The sequence below is a fragment of the Anopheles maculipalpis genome, chromosome 3RL (genome assembly GCF_943734695.1).
Source record: "Anopheles maculipalpis chromosome 3RL, idAnoMacuDA_375_x, whole genome shotgun sequence".
Classification (NCBI taxonomy): Eukaryota; Metazoa; Arthropoda; class Insecta; order Diptera; family Culicidae; genus Anopheles; species Anopheles maculipalpis.
In genome coordinates, this window is record NC_064872.1 from 31208567 (window position 1) to 31231576 (window position 23010).

General features: G+C 42.3%; 1 protein-coding gene across 4 annotated transcripts in view; it reads right to left on the bottom strand.

Moving 5' to 3' along the window:
* LOC126564131 (semaphorin-1A) overlaps positions 1-21024 on the bottom strand; it is a 147996-nt gene extending 126972 nt beyond the window's left edge. For all 4 annotated transcript variants that reach the window (XM_050221076.1, XM_050221074.1, XM_050221077.1 and 1 more), the window contains exon 1: positions 20838-21024. In XM_050221076.1, coding sequence (XP_050077033.1) covers positions 20838-21000 — 163 coding nt within the window. In that variant the 5' untranslated portion in view covers positions 21001-21024. The remainder of the gene's footprint in view (positions 1-20837) is intronic.
* Between the last annotated feature and the right edge of the window lie 1986 nt (positions 21025-23010).

Consider the following 23010-nt stretch of genomic DNA (forward strand, 5'->3'; position numbering starts at 1 on the left):
AGACACTGAACAAAGGCCCAAAAAATTCATTATCATAAAATAATATTACAATTTTAGAGCAATCGCCCTGAATACAACAAGCATTTAATTTTTTTAGCCGAAATTTTATTCCATATAACATTTTGTTACGTAACACAAACTGGACCAACCCTCCTCCCCCTTGTGTAACACATCGTAACGCTAGAAGGGTCTCCCCTACTTCAAGCGTTACATAATTTATGGACGCTTCCTTATTAGAATTCATGCTCCGATTATGAGGTAAAAGCTGCACCGATTTTCACACGGCAGGACCAAGTTTAGTTCCCATCCTGACCGTTTCCCCTTAGAAGGGTTGATCTAACTACGAGGTATCAATAAGTCTAATGAGCCATTTGAAGACCGGCATGACCTACATCGTAAAGCCAAAAGGATGATAAGAATACACAATTCTGCGATGGTAAGAATAAAAATCCTAACAGCATAGAAATCGAATCTAAAAAAAATGTATTACCTCCTAGTAATCATTAAAAGGAATTATGGTAATATTATTTTCAGTCCATTGCAAAACTGCTTGTAACGCATTTTATTATGCTCCACACGGTATCCGCACACCTAAGCCAATAGGTTTATTTCGAAGCATCAATACGTAGTGAACTGGTAATATTTACGACACAACTCGTATGACCCGTAAGCGCCTTTCTTGCTGCTGTTAAGAATTTATATTTTCTACTTTTTTGTCCTATTTTTCGTTCCTGTTTGAATGGAAAATGACCAAAACTGCATATGGAGAGAGAGAGAGAGAGAGAGAGAGAGAGAGAGAGAGAGAGAGAGAAATAGAAATAACGGTTACACGAAATCGATCCACCAGCTGCTAGTACAGTTTTCCCTTTTGCAAAAGCGTCCAGAGCTTCGGCGCTTATCAAGCAGTGAACCGTGTGCACGAAGGTTTCGACCCGGTCTGATGGATTCATTGATCTATCAAAGGACACCTCCCTCCCGGTAAGCTTGCTGTGTCATATCGATGCAGATGTGCTTTGGGAGAAGTTTGCTGAGCAGTCAAAACGATGATCACAGGCTGACGGCACACCAGTAGCTGCTGCGACAGTTACACCGGCTGGAATAGATTGTGTGGGTATACGAGAGAAAGAAATCACCCAACACAAAAAAAGCTGCCCCACAAAAAAAATAACAAAAGCAAAACACACTCGAATCGTATCGAATTTCGAGGCAAGACATACATATCCACACTCCAGGCAAGTAAATGCAACACTTTCCCAAGCTTGCTACAACAGAACGGGGATCGAGTTTTTCGCAATTTAGAGCAAGCAGAAGAAAAAACAGTGACAGACCAGAGACTTGGTACCGTGGAAAAAAAAGGCTTCAAGAAAAAGCCAGCCCAATAACAAGCGTCCCCCCTTCGCCCGTCACCATCGCGCGCCCCACCGAGTGGATGGAAAATGTAAATTGAGTTTGGAAACTCATAACATAAATTTCGTTTTCGGAATCATATTTTTCCACCAACAGCTTAACCTGAAACCAGGGAAGACCTCAGCCGGAAAGACGGCAAAAAAGGAACGTCAAAACGGAAAGCGAAAAAGAATCCTACTGAAAGCCGAGAACATATCACTGCTCTCGACAGAACAACCGAAAAGAAAAGGCAGCACACAAGGTTGCAGAGGCACAGCGACATAAATAAATAAAAATACAATACAGTATTTTTCTCTGGACTATACTGAGCGCGTCTGCCAACCAGACCGTGGCTCCGAACGAAATCCCCCCCCCCCCCCCCCCCCCCCCCCCCCCCAGTGTTCGACATGTGCCAATGTGAATCTTGACTTGCCACCAGGGCCAAGCGCTCTAGCTAGGCATCGGTAGCATTACAGAGCAATGGGAAAGTTAGCAACAACAAAAAGGAAATGCTTGGGTGGGAAAAAGCACCAACTGAACCGGTTCAATGAAACAACAAACTACAACCCAAACCGTGCGCAGACTGCGTGCACTGTGTCTGCGAGCTGGTTCAGTTTTGCTCCGGATCCTTGCCTCAGCATTACACCAGTCGGCAGTAGAAAGAGTTTTTCCTTTTTCTTTGCCACCAGCACCCTGGCCAAGCGCACGCCCGTTTTGCTATGGAGTGTTTCTTTGATTTTATTGCCGAACTTTTTAATAAACTTTTGGTGCGAGTACCAGCCAACAACAACCACGGGCACATGGCATGCAACCGGCAGTTGCTATACCGGGGACTAACCAATTCAACCATTAGCATTTTCCCCGGCTGCACAGGCAGTCGATGAACAGTGCTTGTTTCAGGTCGTGAAATGCGCGGGACGGTGCCCGCATTCGGTAGCACAACTTGCCGGGGCTTTATTTATTGAATGCATCATAGCGCAGAAAATTATGCAGCAAAAGTAATTGCAAGAGGTACGCGACAGATAGAAGTACAAATTTGTCATCTGTCAGTATTAGCTCTATTGCATTTTTTGAAGTTTGTCGCGGTGTGTAGAAGAAAATGGTTAAAAATAAAGTTACTAGTGCATCTAGTAGGAAGAACTACAGAGAAGCTGATGTGGGGCTTTTGCAATGTATTTTGCATTCTAATTGTCATTCAATTGATGAACTATTGCGCTAACTATTGGCAACAGCCACAAATGATAAGACTGGAGTATTTTTGTTTAATTTCAGAACGCTATCATATTTATGGAAAATCTCGCAGATCAGCAGATCACAATAACAGCACATTATTTCACACAGTCAACACTGCAACGTCTGGGAAGTACACAGTTAAACCCCTTCACCAGAATTTTGTCCCAGGAAGATGGGCTTACACGGCTTACGGATACACGGGGGCAGTGTTGGTTGTTCCGGTTCAAACCTGGCAAAAAAAGATCGACATTCGATTTTTGTCATTCCGTTCCTGTCCATTTTTTCAATACTTTCACGGATTGCCGTTCAATACTTTCATAGCAATCCGTTCCGTTTTTTCGTCGAGTTCAAGTCTAATAAGAAATTCGTTGGACGACGGCGAGCTGGAAGGTCATTACGCCTAGAATCGGAAGACTAACATATGCCTCTGACACATGGATTTCTTACAAAATAGATAAAAACCTCTTTTGGGTGATTGTTCAAGAAGAAAATTCTAAGAAGGATTTTCATCGTATGTGTGGCAAGACAATAATCTTACAATTTTGCTGCGAATTAAAGTCGCGAGGCTCTGGTGGGCTGGCCATGTAATGAGAATAGGACACCGAACGATCCGGCCCGTAAAATCTTTTAGGTCGTCAACACGGACGGCGTAGTAGGTTCAAATTGCGATGGAGTTATGGCGTTGACGCGTCTGCCAAAAAGACCATTTCTGAAGGAGGTCAAGGCCACGAAGCCGTTGTAGCGCTTATTAAGTAAGCAAGTAAGTAACTCAAAATGATCATGAATACGAACAGATATTGGGCAAACCTAAACTAAAACTAATGATCTTAGTGTTGGGCAAACACAAACCGCTTGGTAACCCTTCAACTCATCATACAAACACCGGCAGGTCGGCATTCGTGCTGCAATACGTTTTTGCAAGCTAGTTTATGCTTCTCGTCGAGCTAGTCGAGCTTCTTCGAAATTACAGTAGTTTCCATTTCCTTTTCTAAAGCTTTACAATTTTGTGAAATCTTCGTTATCCATTCCTGTGTTCCTGGATTTGATTTACCCATAGCTGGATGATCAGTTCTTGTTTTAGTTTCAATATTGACGATACAACTTTATACACATTTGATATACAAGTTCACAGTAGTTTGATATACGACTACCTCAAACTCAGCTGCAGCTGTCGTCACAATACCAGATGCCGTGGACGTTCCTCCGCCGCCTGTTTTCTTCGAAACTGAAGTTTCCTCAGCAATAAATGAGCTGAAGCTTTCATACTCTGCTGGGCCGGACTTCATTTCCAGCGTTGTATTCATTCGCTGCAAAGATGCTCTAGTTCCAGTCTTGACCACCATTTTCAATAAGACATTGCAGCTGAAATGCTTCCCTGAACGATAGAAACCTGCCTTTATGTTTCCTGTCTACCAGAAGGCCGATAATGTGGAGAATTATCGGGGAATCTTCATGTTATGTGCAGGCAGCGAAATTTTCGAGAGTCTAATCACTCGGCAGCGGTTAAGCCTGTTAAGCGGTTTCAAACACACATTATCTACAAACCAGCATGGGTTTTTACCCAATCGCAGCATTGAATCGAACCTTCTATCCCTGCTCAATTCCTGTTATCCTGTGTTTGATAATGGTGTACAAATAGATGTTTTGTATACAAACTTTCATGCTGTCTTTTATTTAGTGGACCACAATTTACTGCTTGCCAAGCTGCTTAGTTAATAAGTCAACGATTCGTTAGTCCGATGACTTCATAACTACTTAATGAACAGGAGTATCATTATCAAAATCAACTCATCGTTTTCTGCGCCCTTTACCAATACTTCAGGTGTTCCACAAGGCAGCATTCTTGGGACTCTACTGTTTGTCATTTTATTAATAACATTATCAACTAGTTCCCTGACTGCTGTAAACTATTGTATGCTGATGACTTGAAGTTGTATGTGTGCCAGTAACAAACATTGACGACTGTGATGTGCTGCAAAACTGTTTAAATCGTTTCATGTCCTGGTGTTCTTTAAATTGTATGCGTGTAAATGTTTTAAAAATGCTCGGTTATAACGTTCTCTAGAAAACGGTCTCCAATAGAATTTGATTACAAATTAGCTGGCAGCTCAGTTGCGCAAACAAACGTCATTCGTGATTTAGGTGTACTGTTAGACTCTAAGCTAACTTTCGAAGAACATTACGAAATAACTATTTCTAAGGCGTGTCGGTTATTGGGTTTTATGTCACGTGTAGGCAAGGATTTCAAGGACCCTCATAGTCTTAAATCTCTGTATTGTGCTATTGTTAGGCCAATTTTAGCATTTGCTAGTATTATTTGGACACCAGTGCAACAATACAGAAAAGACAGACTGGAATCAGTGCAAAGACAATTGACACGTGCGCTCTATTATCAGATGCCTTCATCTCGTGGCAATTCCCTACCCACATACCGTACTAGACGTCTGTTATTAGGACTGAAATCCCTTGGCGCAGTGCGTTTTTTACATAAGCTCATCAGCGGTTTTATTGACAATAGAATTCTTAAACCAAGGCCAGTATTTAGTTCCGTATTTAGATCGACCGAATTTGGTTCAAACGATTAAATTATAGCTTTATAGATACAAAATTATAGCTTCATACCTTACTCTATCTAACGCAGTCCATCTCAACATCAGCATTAATAATCTTAAACTAATCTTGCGTAGTACCTATTGAGACAATTGAATCCTTGTTTTTCCATCAATCCTTTCATTTATGGATTTAATTGTGCTCCGTAAAGGTTTTATGTAAAAGAGTTTTTCGTTCCGTTAAAGTTCTTGTCAATTGCGTTTAATTAGGATAGTTAGGCGAAATAGGCTAGATGACTAATAAAAAATAATAAATAAATAAATAAATAAATAAATAAATTGACGGCATGATTAATCATCTTTCTCTATGTTCTACAACAGTCATTTAAGGCTTTCTTTACTTAATTTATTCGTAGCTGGAAAGTCGTCTAACTTACTAGGAAGCGACCTGGAAGTGATTTCATATCTGCCCCTCCACGATAGATCCTAGATAGAAATTTAAATGTTTAACAACATTTAAATTTCAAATAACCGAGCATGCCCGGGATAAGGCAAAGAATAAGGAGGAAATGCCTTATAAATCTGTAAAAATCTAATCAACACAAGCGGTGTTGACAATACTGCACTGGGCCGTAATAATCAATTATAAATAAAAAAATAAATTTAAATTTCAAAGTCGCAGAGCAAACATATTTTTTCGCACTTTTTCTAAACTGAAAATATTTTTCTAACCCAGCTTTTTTAATAACTTTACCCTACCGAACCTAAACCGAAAATCACATAAAATTCGTTTCGCCTTCATCGAAATGAAACGACATCCCGCCTCACACTACTACCATCGAAACCAATACGATGCGAAAGAGTTTCGTTTTATACACCACGCTAGCAAGGGTGCGTGTGCCTTCCACGCCATTACCGTCGACAGATATTCTAATAAAAATAAATAACAAACCAACGAAATAACCTCCCTCTAGTATGCCCGTTCATCGGACGGAAGTGCGCCATAAAACAGCCGGAATGATAAGCTTGTCTTTTGTGTCCATCGTTGCCCTTGAGCCCGGGGCGAAGGAAGAACCGATTTTCTGGCTGCTTCCTGTCTTACCCGGAAGCGATTGTTTCCCAGCTCGCTACCGGGTACAATTATTGCAAGATATTATAAAAACGCGCTCAGATTTCATGCTCCGACAAGGTGAACGGCGGTAAAAAAATTGCTATTCTTTTCCCTGCAGGAAAATTCATGACAACGGAAAGCCATCAGTTTGCGGCTCACTCGAAGGAGTCGCGTTCGCAGACGATTCCCTCCCGTTTTGGTCTGTGTGCTTAGGTAGGATGATTGAAAGAAGGTTAAAAAACAACAATAACCACACAGCTTTTCCACGCCTCGCTTGGTCGGGCACAGTGTCCCAAAGCAACAGGATAGCAGACGCCCTTAACACAGCACACAAAAGACAAACTTTCCTGAAACCAATCATTAAGGAAAGTACACGGGAAGGTATTGATACACAAACACAAAAAGCAACGCACAGGATAACGAAATTCTACTAAAACAAGTCCGTTTTCTTGTAACATCTCGCGATGCGAAACGATGATGCCATAAGAACACGAGTGTGCTACCGGTATCGAATGAAATATTGCTATAAGCGAGAATTAATGTTCCCATGGGTAATTTTCTAGCGCCTAACACCACAATAATGGTGTTAATTTCGATACTTTTATCGTTCCGAACCGGAAGCGAGCTTTATCCTGCGCCCTTGCTACGGCGACCGGCACCCGCCAACGTAACAAACTTGTGCCCCGTGAGGTAGGCGAAGATGACAACAACAACGTCCGTAGCGAATAAATTTGTCCAACCGTCAGTTCACAGATAAACGTTATCCTTCCCCAAGGAACTCCATCACACACAAACAAATATACAAACTCCTTCCACTCACGGTTGCGCAAAAGAAAAAAATATCGAAAAAGTGAAAAATGTATCGTGAAAAATCCCCACGGTGTGCAAGATGTGTGTTCTTATCGTGCAGACGCTTTCTATCTCGGGGAAACGCTAGATAAATCGGCTTTTCAAAAAGTTCGACGAATAATTGATTCCAATTTCGAGTGCGAAGGGAGCGAGGGAAAGCGCGGAAGCAAAATAACAACTTTTTACGGCAACAACGTGGCAGCCCAAAACACGCCAACCAAAAACGCCCCCCGGAGGCTTTATTTTATTCTATTCTACTACTGTTGCGGAGAGTTTGTGGGGAAAAGGCATTTTTGTTACGATAGCAACATAAACAACGGAGAAAAGCTGTGTAAAGATGAAAGTTGGCCTGTCGTGTATCTAAAAGCGATCAGCTGCTATCACTTTGCTTTGAGACATTTTTAATTTAAATTATTTTGTTTTGCTTTTAACAAATTTCGCCTTTTGTTCCGATGTATAAATGGGGTTTGGAGTATATAAAACTTTTTATTAAACTTTTTTAACACATTTAAAAGGCTGTATTGAAATTTTTTAATGAGGCAACCCTTTCTCCTTGTAATCCACCGAATGGTCTGGATTTGTATCTCTTATAACACATTAAGTAAAAATCCTTCAGATCTTCTTCTTCGCATCGACATGGCCAGGTCTCCAATCAGTTTCCAGGAAACTCGGTCTAGGGCGGCAGTCTTCCTTCCACGGATGCATCTGATCTCCGACAGGTTTGACTTCACTTGATCCAGCCAACGAGCTCACTGTGCTCCTCTACGTCTCGTGCCGCACGGGTCGCTGACGAGCACCTTCTTGGTAGAGCATGAGTCCGGCATCCTCATCGCGTGCCCCAGCCAACGTATCCTACCGGCTTTGACTACCGTCAGCATATCTGCACCGTCAAATTTGCTCGCACAAACCGCCAAAGATAGTCCTTCGAAAATGGCGAGTGCATTGGCGTCCTCCGTCAGCATAGTCCAAGATGCAGTAAATCGTAGGAGTCTTCAGGATCGCAGGAGTTTGTGGAGTCCGTAGTAGGCACGATTCCCCTGAACAAAATCCTACAGATACAGCAGTTGAATTGAAGCAGCCATGTCCACGAGGAATATTTACCAACTGAACGATAGGTAAAGCTGCTGGACTCGGTCGTCAAGCCCTGGATAACCAAAGTGACCAATGATAGGCCGCCGTATGTGCGGCAACAAGATTCGGTATCTTGTCATACGGCCAAATCGCAAAAATCAAGACCTCACCACTCCCAATGTTTGGCCTCCCAGCACCGCGGACGCCAACTCGATGGACTATTTTGTGTGGGGCATGGTTGAAAGGGACACACACTAAACGTCATGCAACTTTTAAGTTTTTGCACTAATTGAGCTTTTGTCAATTAGTGCAAAAACGTAAGACCCAGGGCTATGGTAGTCCGGACTTGTTCCAGGTTCCGGAAGCGGATACAAGCGGTCATCGATGCCGAGGATGGTTACTTTGAGTAATTTGTGCAGTCAACATGGTAAGGTAAACATCGTAGAAAAGCATTGTTTTCTTATTTGCTTCATTAAAACAACAAAAATGTTTTTTCCATTCCCACAGGAAACTGTCATATTTTTCTCGCACACTGTGTAAATCCACTAGGATATCCAGTTGACAATCTCAGCAACAATTATGCAGACGTTAATAGTCAACATTAGGATTGTTTTTTGACAAACAGTTTTAAGAAACCTAATTTCATTAAGAAAATGTGACATGCAATGACACGTGCAATATTACTTATAAATAATTAAATAAATGCTACACTGATGTCAAAATGGGACCTACAATTTTTGCTTACGACAACCGCTAAAGCCTCAGCCATCTGCCCCAAAAGCCTTACAGAAACTGGTGCAAACATTTTTAAAGAATACTGCTTAAGTGCTTTGTGCTGACTTTAGTAGTTTCTACAGTTGTTCTATTTATTTGATGCAATCCCAAAAAAATCTTCCAAAGGACAGCGCGCCTCAAATGATTTCAAACCCATCAAAACAGACTCCTAACCACCGAAAACAGTTTGCTCCTTAAACCCCCAGCCACAAAAGGCACACCAGCGCTGGCACAAAATTATGCACAGACCACATTGAGAAGATTAATTTTAATCACTGCTCCATGCGTACTTCAACTCCACCGCGCTGAAGGAAGCAAATGGTTGCGATAAACAATCATCGCCTGGATGGCACCAGGTAAAGCCACTTATTTGACATTTCGGCAAACCCACATCGCAATGGCACGCCGCAGAGCTAACGAACAATGGCTCAACGTGCGTCAACGAAGCTAGAGCCAATAGAACAGAAAGCGTCCAAACGATGGGTGCTCTTTCTCACGAATTAAATCACCATCGCTAGACAATTTGGCGCACCGTACGAATGGGGGAGCAGGAACATCCCACCACAGCGAGCGAAACGGAATTGAATAGTGGAGGTACCCACTATACCCTCATAGTTAGCATATTTCTAGCCACCATTTTCCACACACGCTCGGCAAGCGCTACACCCCAAGATGCGCGCTGACATCCATTTTCTTCAATCGACGGCATAAAGTATGCATTTGTTTATGCACCAGTGTGCACGTCCGGAACTCACACCCTGTCTCTTCTCCCTCTCCTGTTCGACCTGCCTCTCTCACATGCATATTTATGACGATCCTTTTGTGGTACTTTTCCCACTTATCCACTCTTGTGTGAGGCTACATTTTTTTGTACTCAATTTTTAGTTTGTTTCTAGTTTCCCAGCTTTGTTCCACTGGAGGAGAGTCCTCTGACAGGATCTCTTCCTTTTTGGAAGCGTCATAGCGTCTAAATCTACCTTCCCAACTCAATTCCGCCCAGATGCAGCAAAAAAAAAATCAGACAGGCAGACCTACAATTCCAATATCGAGCGCAAGTTGAAATTTTGCAAATCAAAACGTTCCTTCAATCTTCAATCTGAAGCGTTGTGTGAAGAGATGGTAGATTTTCCACCTCTCCAGGACAGCCATTTTCAACTGTATTGCATTCTAAATTTGTGGGAGATGAGGTTTTAGCCTAAGTATGCACATCGTTTAACATGAAAAGTACTACATAGCCACCAGATGGATACGTGTGTTAGTTTGTAGTGGTGCAACAAACGCTGTTGCGAGTGTGGCACACCCCAAGAGCTATCCACAAACGGTAAGGAAACTGAAAATTGAAAATTCAAAGGAGTTTGGATAAACTTAACAATGTTTTGATTAAAATTAGCACCCAACGAAAAGCCGACAAGGATAGGGCAAGAAGTTTTGCGTGCATATCGTTTATGATTTAAATTTACAAAACGTACGCCCCGGTGGGAAAACCATAAGCAAAATTTAAATTAACTCAAACATGCTTACCCTTTTTGTACGCAGCACTGCGTGGATGCACGGTTAGTTCATTCCCACCATAACAAACATGTCATAAACTAGCTGAGGCTTGAAAAAAAAAGTTCCAATACACATCCAAACAAGCAGCACCACGTCCTGTTGTGTACTAACTATGACGTTGAAATATCCTGTCCAGAATGAACCAGAACATAACTTTTATGCCCGAACGCCCGGCCACCAACCAAACCAATCCTGCGCCGCGTGCAATCACAATAGCGTAACGCGCGTAAAACCAGCGTCCGATTAAATCGGGCGTAACATTTTAATGAAACAATTAATTTACTGAACTGTACACCCCCCCGCGCCAGCATCACAATACTCGACCTCGACAGGTCTACCCGCGGACTACGGGAGCATTGTGGATTGAAGTTCCGTTTGTTTGCCATTAGTTGGGCGCCACACCACCTTGTGCGCGCGCCCAGCCGTCGAAGAAACTTTTGAAGTGCTCGAAACCTGCCAACCTAACTAAACCCCTTACCGTTGTACGGAACAGCAACAATCAACGGGGATGCACATTCGCATGCTACGTCCCCGCCCCATCCGGAGGTACATTTAATTTGTCGTGCATAAAACAGTGCACAGTAATTAAAGGGAAGAATATAACACCTTACCGATGATGGCTACAAAGTGGGGCGGCGGCTAGTGGAACATTTCGAGCACGAATTTCTTTTTTCCCATAGCAAAACAGAAATCAATAGAGCGCTGTGGATGGAGTGCAGTCATTAGCCATTTATCTTAGTTGTCGTTTTACATCGGAATACGGGGGAAAAAACAGCTAAAGGTGTTGTTGCGTGTTGTGCATATTATTGGGATTGCCTATCTTAATGTATGATATTAATCGTGATTGATAGCAGTAATCTATCACAGAATGGTTAAATAATCGAAATGCAACCAACAATGCGCATACGATCGCTTTTTTACGATGAGCAAAATCACACATAGCGTAAGTAATTTTATAAATGTGATTTGTACGAAGTAAGAAATAGTTGGCAACTCTAACATAATTTTTCTAGCACTAAAAAGTAAGTCTTAACCTTAACTTAACACATTTTTTTACCATCATGTCGCAAATCTTGACGGATCTGATAAAATAGCAACTACATTTTTTTTCTTGGAGGAAGTCTAGTGAGCCATAAGATGGGCGGCGTGACTTAGCAGGTCGTTAAGCCAGGAAGAATTATAATAATAATTTTTATAATTAAGAATTCTTCTTGGTTTAACGAGCTAGACTTATTGATACCACGCAGTTGAATAATTATTCTTCACTATGACGGAACGATCCGGATGGAATTTGATTCGGGTTCCTACCTTGCTCAGCTATCGCGTCGACCATCGGACTGCCCGACTACGTTATAAATTCTTGCCTAACCTTTAACAATCTTTACGAAATAATGAGAAAATTAACAGGGATGTAGCAGAAACTCCCCCAAAAGACCAAGCAAACGTAGCACAACCTCAGGCTTGAGATAAACAGGATTAAAACTAAAATGATGTTGATTTCAACAGAGATTCCAATATCGATAGCACTCTAATATCGATCGATCAGCCATTCGATGTACGGCGTGATCTAGTAGGTTGCGAGGCGCAAGAGAAGAAAAAGACTATAAAAAAAACTGATTTAACACTAGAACCGCCACTCACCACTCTAAAAAGGTATTCTTCCGGTTCCGCTAATTTATTTTTAATGATCTTTTGAATGCTCCCACAAAAAAAAAAATGTGTAACCCATATGGTACTTGAAAAACAATAATTTCCAACCTAAAACCGCCATGTGGGACAATTTTGTCCCATAGGCAAAATACGTTGTGATGGCTGGTATCCCTTCTGTCAACGTGTGGCGGATGTTTACCTGCAAGTCTGGCAGCACTGGCGTGTACGCGTTTTCGTGACAATGCATGTAAATACGAATAACACAATAAAAATGTGCGAAAGTAGTCTATATTGGAACCATTTCTTTGTTTGTACACGCTACCGCAATTTTATTGATAACACTGGTTCGTCTGAGTGCCCCTATCCTCCGCTCTCCACCCAAAGCATTAACTGCTGGCCATGGCGTATTGGGATCGCCAGCACAATATGCATTTGGACTTGCAGGTCCAAACAGCCTAGGCTGTTTGGGCCTTGAACAAAGAACTTACAAAAGAAAAGATATGCAGACCAGCTTTTCTTTTCTAGCTAGGGGAAGAACATGCCAAAGAGTACGTTAAAAATAAGAGCGCCAACGCTCTCTTGCCTGTGTCAGGTGCAGGAGGTTCTCTATGTATGTATTAAAAGAGTTTCGTACGTATGCGTTTCATATGAGCTAGGTTCTGATGAAGTAATGTAATATTTTGTCCTGATGCCAAGAAACCTAAAGATGTGTTATAAATGCTTAAAATAATTAATCTAGATAAATAATAATTAATTAATGTTCCTCTTACTTTCAAAAAAAGCTTTGTCCTCTTCTTTTGAGCATTTAGAGCTGTATTGAGATCGAATTTTTTAATGTTTATAAAGGGAGTCACAGACGCCCACGTAGACCCAAACAGCTTAGAACAAAATATTTGTTTTATTATCATAAAAACCCTACTTATCACTTAATTGTTTAAATAATTTATGGCTATAAGCCTAGATTTACTGTCGTTGCGTTTATCACTAAAAGTCCTATAATTTTATAATAATGTAATGAATCCTCGGTATATGATCTCAATTCGATTTTTTAATTATTGATTAAGTTGCTAATAAAACTTTAACATACCTAATTATGATGTGTATTAATTGTTGTACTACAAGAAACCCTTAGATAATAAAAAAAACATCTCTAAATATGTATACATAACGAATGGGACAAAATTGTCCCATAAATCGGTTCTAGTGTTAACAGGGTATACCTGGTCGTATTCTCGCAAAGCCCTCCTAAACATCACTTAACTTGGATCAGCACCGACAACGCTGATGTTGAGCGACATACGAAGCTAGAAGATCTTATAGCACATGCATTGTGCAATGAGATAGGACATTTGTCCGAAACTGATGAAATTATGTTACCCACGTTCGAGAAGAAGATACTCTAGAAGATAGATTTTTGACAACAGACGATCAACAGGCGATAGTGGCGCAGGTCTTCATACGGCAGGGCCGGGGCTCAAATCGCAGCTACATTATTCTCCTCTAAGTTGAGGGTTGTCTATACAATTACCAAATATGCGATTGTTTAGTATCCCGGGATGGCCTAATAGGTCGTTAAGCCAAGAAGAAGAGGCAGACGACAACACAGGATCTCTCCTAACTTCAGAATAAATATGAATATAAATATTTGATAGGTAAAATATAACAGAAAAGAAGAAGTTCATTTAGTTTGATATCGAAAACAACGGAAGAATTAATACTGCATTACTTCCCAATCACTAATATCCCCCAAGTTCAACCACTGTAATAAGCTGTATAAACCCCTAATTGCAATCCAACAAAATGTGAAGCAACCTTTTCGGATAAGATTAACGCGCGTACGGTTCAAGCACCTTTCCAAAACGCCTACAAACTTCAGCATGGAATGTTTAGGGAGGAAAACCTTTTTGTTACTCTATTTTCTCCGAAAACTCTACCAACGTCTCAAGTTGCAGTAAGTGTATCAAAAGCGAATTCACTTCTCTAGCTGCTTGGTTACTTGGTCTTCCTCAAGAACCTACACCTACACACCCTTAATCCGTAATACGCACCCCAAAATATGCACAACAATTCGAAGAAACAATTTTCCAAAAACGTTTTCCATCGTCCCATGACCTTTGTGTGTCGTCTCCTGACAAAAAGCGCACCAACACACACACACACACACACGAGCGCTCGCGAATAACGTCTGTACTCGTTTTACAAACGCTCTCGCCCGACTTATCTTTTCCTGCCTCGCTCCGGGACCAGGCCAGGTGGTGCGCACATGGCAGAAAAAGCACCTGTTTTCTTCTGGTAACGAAAGTTCCTTCAAGAGGATCTTTGCGTGAGCGTAAATAATTTCACGCCCGTCCAACTTTTGCTGGTCGAAGCCGGCCCACCCAGCTTAGCACTGTTCAGGTCTACGTACATCCGGGCGCCCGGCAAGCGAGTATATTGGTAGTTTTGAGGAGCATCCTACTTCGCTGCTGAAATGGAAATGAATTCTTAAAGCTGGCTACCAACCAGCCATATGTACCTGCTCTGCCTTCTTGCGGACTTCAATTTCCCACCTAAATCCGACACTCCAGCACAGTGGCAAATAATTGCCAGCAGAACAAATGAACATCCCAACACACGGGATTTTCCTACGGAGGAACGAAAGGAAGAAAAAAACAGAGGCAACACAAAAGATTTTCTAAAATATTACCGTTTTACGGCTTACAGACGTAGACAATATGCTTGCCTCCTACGCCAGGAAATCGGCGGCAACAGCGACAAGGACCTGGGTTAAAAAGGACCCCCGCAAAAGAAAGTGCGTTTCTAATAAACGACGACTCCATGTCTTAGAAATTGAAACATCCTCATGCGGGCCCCACTCGTCTTCCATGCACGTCGCGAATGAAAGCTTACACGAAATAAAGTACAATTTCTGGCGCAACAAATCCTTGCCACGGCACGAGGCAGCATGGAGTGTGTACGTATGGCTCGGGAGGTACCAATTGCGAAACCAAGGGAGGAAAAAAAAAGCTTTCGCAAACTGGCACAAACGCCAGCGGTTCGAGCATGCCAGCAATACTTTCTTGTCTCGCAGAAGAAGAAAAAACACAATGCAATAAAACCGAGAAAATTATCACAAGATGGCTCCTCGCCTTTCCGGGCGGCACACAAAAGCACTAAACCTCACTGAACCGTGAAGGCATAAAAAAGCCACACGTCAGCAAACGAAAGCCTAAAAGTAATGCGGTTCCTCAGCCACTGTAGTCTCGTGTGGCCCCTCCCCCTCCAGGCTTCGGGATCGTAAAATACCCCCACATCAACGAAGTGGCGGACGGACGGCAGCCTACGCACGGCACGCAGTCGAAGAAATATTTCGAGAGATTTGTGGTGGAAAAAGCCGTTTTCCTTTGTTTCTCTCCTCCCGTCGCCGCTTCGTGATGCATGGAAAATGGTTTGGGCTGGGCTCTTTCACGCACCCATTCGTTGCCTGCTTTCTTGCTACTAAAAATGTCACTGATAACCATACAGAAAACACAGCTGAGGTTTCGAGCTTTTCCCCCTGTGCTGCGGAACTGGAATCGTCTGTGGAAGTGGAATTTTCTTTATCACCACAGACAGAAAGAAATGGTTGGTACCGGAACGCGTTATCTGCGTCAGATAGACCTCCCCCCAGCACGCAGTGTATGAATTAAAATTAAACACGCCAAAAAATGTTAAACGCGTCATAAAAAAGCGTCTCCGAAACGGTGGAAGAATAAGAAATGGAGCATACAAAAGAGAAAAAACCTGAAAGTCACACACTCGCTCACATTCACTTACGCCATCGCCCAACGCACAAAAAGTTCCTTACGCCTTTCGTCTTTTACCACCTTTTGACGGGATGATTTGTTTTTTTTTTTTTTCGTCAAAGCTTCGTGCACCCACCCTGGAAATGGTAGGTTTGCATAAGCAGCATTAAAGTTGTTTGCCGTTTTGGGGTGTTTGGTGTGGCCGGATGGTGGCCCCAGGAAGCTAAATAAAATTGTTTGCCTAATGTGCTCTGATTACATGCTGATAGCGTTAATGAGAAATACCAAAATTAATTTATAGCTTGTCCAGTTAAAGCTTGCGCCCTCGCCTTCGGCGTAGCCACACGGTACCGCCAAAGAGTGTGTTGGATGTTAGTGCCACGAATCCTTAAGGAATATACACACATACACACACCAACCGGACCTAAGTGAGTTACGGACACCGAGTAGCGACGCACTCGAATTTTGATGACAGTTTAGAGCAGCGTGGATCCATGTGAAATGTTGTCCTCGGAGCGCCGGTAGTATCAGCGATAAATTGAGGTTATGTTGGTTTTATGGTTTACGATGCAAAGTCATGCAATACATCTCCAGCTCGTCCCGGCCGGTACCATTTACTGTGGTAGCATAGCAATAACAAGGTGAAAAGGCCATTTGCAACCAAGATAAGGGACAAGTTGAAAGCAGACTGTCTGATGAAATATGTTTACTCTAAGAATTATTTGATGGTTTGGATTTGGGAAGCGAAATAGGACTCCCTTTTGGGGTTGAAGGTGGTTTATTATAAACTAGTTTGTTGTATTATATGTAGGTCATATTTTTGCTGCATAAAAATCCGATGATAGTAAGATATCGATGGAAAATGTTTGACATTTCTGTAGCAGCTTCTGGATTAAAGAATTCAGATCAGTTAAAGAGTAACGAATAAATTAAAATCCACATACGAGGATAGTCAACGGAAGTCCTCAACACGGGGAAAAGGTACGAATAGGATTTGAGCACCGGACCGAAAGACTTCAAACACTTATGCCCTTAAAAATGTAAAAAAAATCAATTAAAAATACCTGGGAGAACCATGCCAGTGATGAGAGAAAATACAGATTCCGTAAAACATCAGTACAGAGATAGCGATATGGCAGATCGGACATGTTAGTAGAAGTTTTGAAGTATGAAAAAATTTACACAGATATGGATCTACACAAAGAATTCAGAATCAGTTAAATCAATTAGAAAACTTTTTCCTTACTTTACCACTTTACCATCTTTTGCTTTCATTGGGCATCAAAGTCTCAACTGATCCGTCTTGAACGTATCTAGTACCGTTGTCTTAAAATCGCATTGGGTTGTATGAAATCAACCCACACGATGTTGCTCGAAGTGATGTGTGGAGTGATGCCGCTTTCGCTCCGTTTTGAGCTACTCTCGCTTCGCCTTCTCGTACGTACGCTCTACAGAATCAAATTCATTGATAATCGAGAACTTTCAAACATTACATGAGATAGGTTCTAAATGTAAAATCATGAAAACCTTTCATGATACAGGTACACCCTAGCACTCAAGCTAATTTAAATCGTGCCAGCGTACCAGGGTCATGTAGTTTCCGGTTTAGAGTAGACACCACAACCTCGTTGAGAGAGCAAACTAAGTCTATCCCCGATAGTCTTCGCAGGACAGCAATTCCCAGCATTTTTGTGGAAAAGTATGGCCATTGTAACAGCAACCATTTTTATACTGACGGATCCTTATCAGAGCAGGGCATCGGTTTCGGCGTTTTACGTCTTGTTCATTATAAGTGCTTGACCTCCAGATGAATATTAGGTGTCCTTGAAGCCTTGGTTCCACGGCATCTCAGGTCGTGCGTTCATTCGAATGATGTCCTAGGCTTTGACTTCTAATCATTTCGCTTTTGGGGTCGCATCTCCACGGTATAGGACAGGTCCAAAGTATGTGGATGCGGCCTCGGATACCACGACATAGATCATCTTCCATGGTCTTGTGTGGAATACGAGGCTGCTCGACCCACCGTGACCCACCCAGACGCAGTCCAGGGCATTGGAAAGTTGTCAAACATTCTGATTCGGGACCTGTTGGAAGATTGTGGCGGGGTCTACCAGAAAACGATCTTCGGTTTTTGCTCGACTAACGCATTATTAGTGTGATTCCCTCTACTCCCACTGTTTGTCTGTCTTACATGTTGTGTGCCTCGCTTGTAAAAAAATGAGTTGCTAGTCGACAGAGAGATTCGAATCGCAAAATGTTTTTGAAAATCTATGCGATTCAAATCACTAAACATTTGATAAAGCTCTCTGCGATTCGAATCTTAAAAGAGTTTTATAAGAGTTGCGATTCGAATCGCTCTTACCACTAGTAATTCACTCATTCTGAGTTAAATTAAAACGACGATCAAAAGGCTTGTTATAAGTATTGGATTGCAATGGAGAAGGAGTAACAGTGATTTAATTCCGCGAAAGGAGTGGTGTTTTATGTCTGGTATGAAAGGGTATCAAAAATATGTCATCCTTACTATCTGTGACAGAGAAATAGCTTCAACAAATGTCATACTATACTCTGCCAATTTAATACAAAATTTAAAAAACATGGAGCTTCATATGGCGAAAAAGATTCCAATAAATTCCGGATTTGAATGACGTATACATCGTAAAAATCCTACACCAAACTACCGCGGCGATGTTATTTCGTTTCGCTACAGAAGCGAATGTAAATCAGTCTCGATAAAAACATGAAACATTAAAGTGCAAATGAACCCCCGTCACACTGCACGGTAATACGTGCCCGAGCGATAAACTGGCAGTTGTCTTACTATATTAGGAAAGATAAAACACTATCGCTGCGGATTGAGCGATATAAGCTTCAATTTATTGCCTATGCCCGACATTACAACGCCCTACACGTCGCGTATCAAAATCAAAGGAAGGAATATCGCTCAAAACCGACGAAAATGTCTGCATAATTCATGTGATAAGATTAACGCTCATGTGTGTGCCTCATACTTTGCATGTATTATGAAAGATGTTTGACTGTCACAAAGATTTCTATTTAAAATAATCTATAATAACGATAATAGAAATTTAACATTAGAGATTCTACTATTTAAAAAATATATATTTGAACACACACAAATACACCTTTCTCGGTAATATTTATTTATCGATCAAGAAGACTCCTCCATTCCACAACCAAATAATGCAGTCGTGTAATTAATTCAAACAATTCAGTGACCAAAACGACTCAACTCTTGCTCACCCAATCAAAAATCAACCCTCAAAACCGTATGTTCAAGAACTCTGCAACAAAAATTACCATTTTTAGCATTCACACTCCCCGAATGGCATATGTCATGTAGTACTAGGAAGTTTGGAAAGTGCATCGAGCACACAAAGAAACGATTATGTCTTCAGGTTTCCCGAAAACAAGAGAGAAAAAAAACACCAAAACCAACACCCAAAAGCAAAGATGTGCATGTCAGTTTTCATGCATGCCTGAAACGAGAACCGGCTGCAGCATGCATTCGCTTCCACCACCCAATCGCTTCCCTTTGCACACCCATTTCCGTTTTCATTTCTCCGTCTTTAGTAATTCGAAGGCCCGGCAAACATTTGCGACAGTTATACCAACACGGGTTTTTTACCCGAGAAACCCGGGAACGATTTTAATAAGCGGCAATATGTTACTTGTTACAAGTGCTGTCTCACCGTTGTTTACATTGGGGAGCTGCTACGCTCAAGAGAAAGAGAGCATGAACACACCACTCCGAAATGCACCTTCACCACAGGCCAAAACAAACAGGCCAACAAGAAGCGGCAGACAACGACCATGGCCCTGGAGAACAGTGTCCTCGACAGGGCCGCCAAGCAGCAGCAGCAGCAGCACACCCGAACGAAGAAGGCAAGCTTTACCGAGTTTAATTTTATGCTCTATCTCACATCAGACCGCTGTGTGCAGACACTGTGGCGGGGAATACAGAGCCCGGAGGGACCACGCTGGCTACCACACACTATACCAACCAATCCCCGGCGCTTAGATTCATCATTCGTCGCGTCCGATCTATTTAAAGTTACGCCCGCTTTATACCCCACCATCTCCCCGGGGTCACACAGACACACTTTTTTTCCACACTGCAGAAACCCATTTCCGTCCGTCCGCAGCGACGGAGGCGTGTGAGTGGACATAAAAATAATTACGCTTTCCATATGTTGTTTGCACAGACGGCACCCGGGCGGTGGTAGGACCGTTTCCGAACCGCCTAACATATGTGCAGGGACGCACAACGCTGCACGAACTTACATGAACTTCGTGGCTTGGCTCGCTATTGAAACATGCCTTTAATTGACATTACGCCAACTTCTCGGCTGAAGACGTTAGTTTTTCGTACTCGTAAGGGAACTTAAATTCCTTGAACTCGAAATGTAAATACTACCCTGAAAAAAGTGAAGACACACTTCAAGGGATGTGAAGATATTTGCCAAGTAATGCAAGGTAAAGTTGATTAAACATTATGGCGAAACTGTGTCCCACGAACTTTACTTGAGCAAACTATTGCATGATCTACGCCGTCCATCTTTATAACAAATTGCATAGTAATATCGTACCGCTACCCCGAAATAAACATCAATAGATCTTCTCGTCGAAAGTTCATCTCGTTAGACCTAAAATTAAACCCACTACTGGTTCCTGCCGGTCGTTCCCTGCCCTGCCGGTAAATAAAAGACACGATCCGCAGATAGAACAGGGCAATAAAATTTAATGGCACTCGGCCGGATATTGAGCCGGGCCAGAGAATATAGCGTTGCCGGGCGTAATGATGATGATGGAAGAAGGCCCTCCCTCTGGCTGATGTCTTTCGATTGTTCCATGGGCTACGGGAGGTTGCGAACTTACCTAGCGTGACGTAGAGCTTCGGTCGCACGTTTTCCTGCCAGGCACATAGGTTGCCGACGACGTACACCGTCGCCAGGAGGTAGCCGACCAGCAGCAGGCCTCCACGGGTAACAACTGCGTCCGAACGCCCATGCGAGGACGATCGTATTGATTCGGCTGACATTTTGATGCTGCTGATGATGCTGCTGCTGCTTCCTGCCTCTCTCACGATTCGTATATATCACACTCTTTTGCCACTTTGCCACACTTCAACACGCAATTTTCTTCTTTTCTTTCACACTTCGAACACCCCCTTCTTCCCGACAAAGCCCTCACCACTTATATTTCCACTCTTTTTTTTGCCACAGAACACAACAATTTTACTGCCTTTTTTGCTCCCGCTTTTCCTTTTCAAATGGAATGTGGAACGGTTGAAAATTTTCACCCACCAACACACCCACACACACACACACTAGTTTTGCGCACTAAAACCCCGCGTCTGGGCCGGTTTGGCTCGACGGATCACCAAGACCCGTGGCGGTGCAGCAAGGAGTAGGAGGCCTGATCGATCCATACAGCTTCGGAACACTTGAGCACTGCTCTTAACAACATTTCAACGCACTTCAACACTGCCGTATTTAGCAGCCCAACAACGGACCCACCTCTTTAGCAACGCACGGGTTGCAGATTTTTGCGATCAGCGCACAACCGATAGAAACACGCCACGGGAGGACACGACCTAGAAAAAAAAAACACCGAAATTAAGTTTTGAGAAGAAGAAACAAAACAACCCGGATAAGATTTATTGCACCTCGAAAATTGAAAATACTAAACAATCTCCATTTGCACAATTTATCTACCGGCTGCAGGCCAGCCAACCGAAGCAACGTTTTTCTTCGATACTTTTACTACGCGCCCTGGGCACACCGATCTAATCACCGTTCTATCCCGTTCACTATTTTCACCCTTGCGATCTCGTAAGTTATTTATTTGTTTACATTTATTCCACGCCGAAAACGAACAATCCTTACAATACCACCATCGGCGGCAGTGTGTGTGTGTATTGTTTGCATTTTCGTCATAAATAATAGATACTGAAGCACGCGCGTCCGTCGTAATAATACCACCCGTCGCAGGGATCGGATTATTTCACGCAGAGCGTGCGCCGGTTCCTTCTTGAAGCAATAACAAACCCGATGCGGGATTTGACACTCTCGTGCGCTACAAACTTTCAGAATCGATGAATATGATGATGATGATGATCTGCAAAATAAAGAAAGAAAAAAGACATTGGTAAGCCAGACGAAGAAATTGTGTGGGGGGAGAGAGAGAGAGAGAGACATAGACACAAAACAGGAAACACATCGAAACATTAGCAGTCTAAGCAGGACCTATGCCAATGTGGTTTGTTTGATGGTAAGTATTTATTTATTTACAAATTCTGTTTCGGTTCTGAGCCATAAATAAATAAATACTTTGGAACGTTTTGCTTTTGAGAAACGAAATTGAACGCCCACCAAGCGCGTTCGGCAAAGGGAATGGCAAACGAATCATTTTTAAATGAAATTCAATAACTTTGTTGTATTAATAGGCGAAATTAAATTATGAACACAATTTGAAGCATGAGCACTGGATTTTTTTAACACGATCAAAAATATTATTCTACAACCTGTACGAATGAAAGGATTTTGTATTGTTCAAGCCCTTACTAGACTCTGCTCAAGGTGAAGTCGACGGTTTGTAAATATATCTGCACTTTGTCATACTTTCTCGGTATCTCTCTGTTTTTAATTTCATAATGACGGACAGGCCGTATTCCATAAAATCTAATCTTATGTCTAGCTCTAGGTAGACATTTTTTTCTCCCTCAGTTCAAGTGCACCTTATCCCGGGTGAGCTCGTTTGTAGATATTGTTGCTTCCAGGTATCGACCTGATATTGTTGTCCTCTCTGATTCTAGGGGATTAGCACCTACAGATTTCGTCGGAAGCTACCAAGCTGGATTTGTTCTTTTTACTCTACGAGATCTTTGATCTACGACAGATCCTCAAAAAATACCGGGAGCACCGGATCCCTACGAACCACCTGTTTATTGACTACGATACCATAGATCGGACAAAACTGTGAAACACAATTCAGCAGTACGGATTCCCTGGGAAGCTGGTACGGCTGCTAAAGGCCACTATGGACGGGG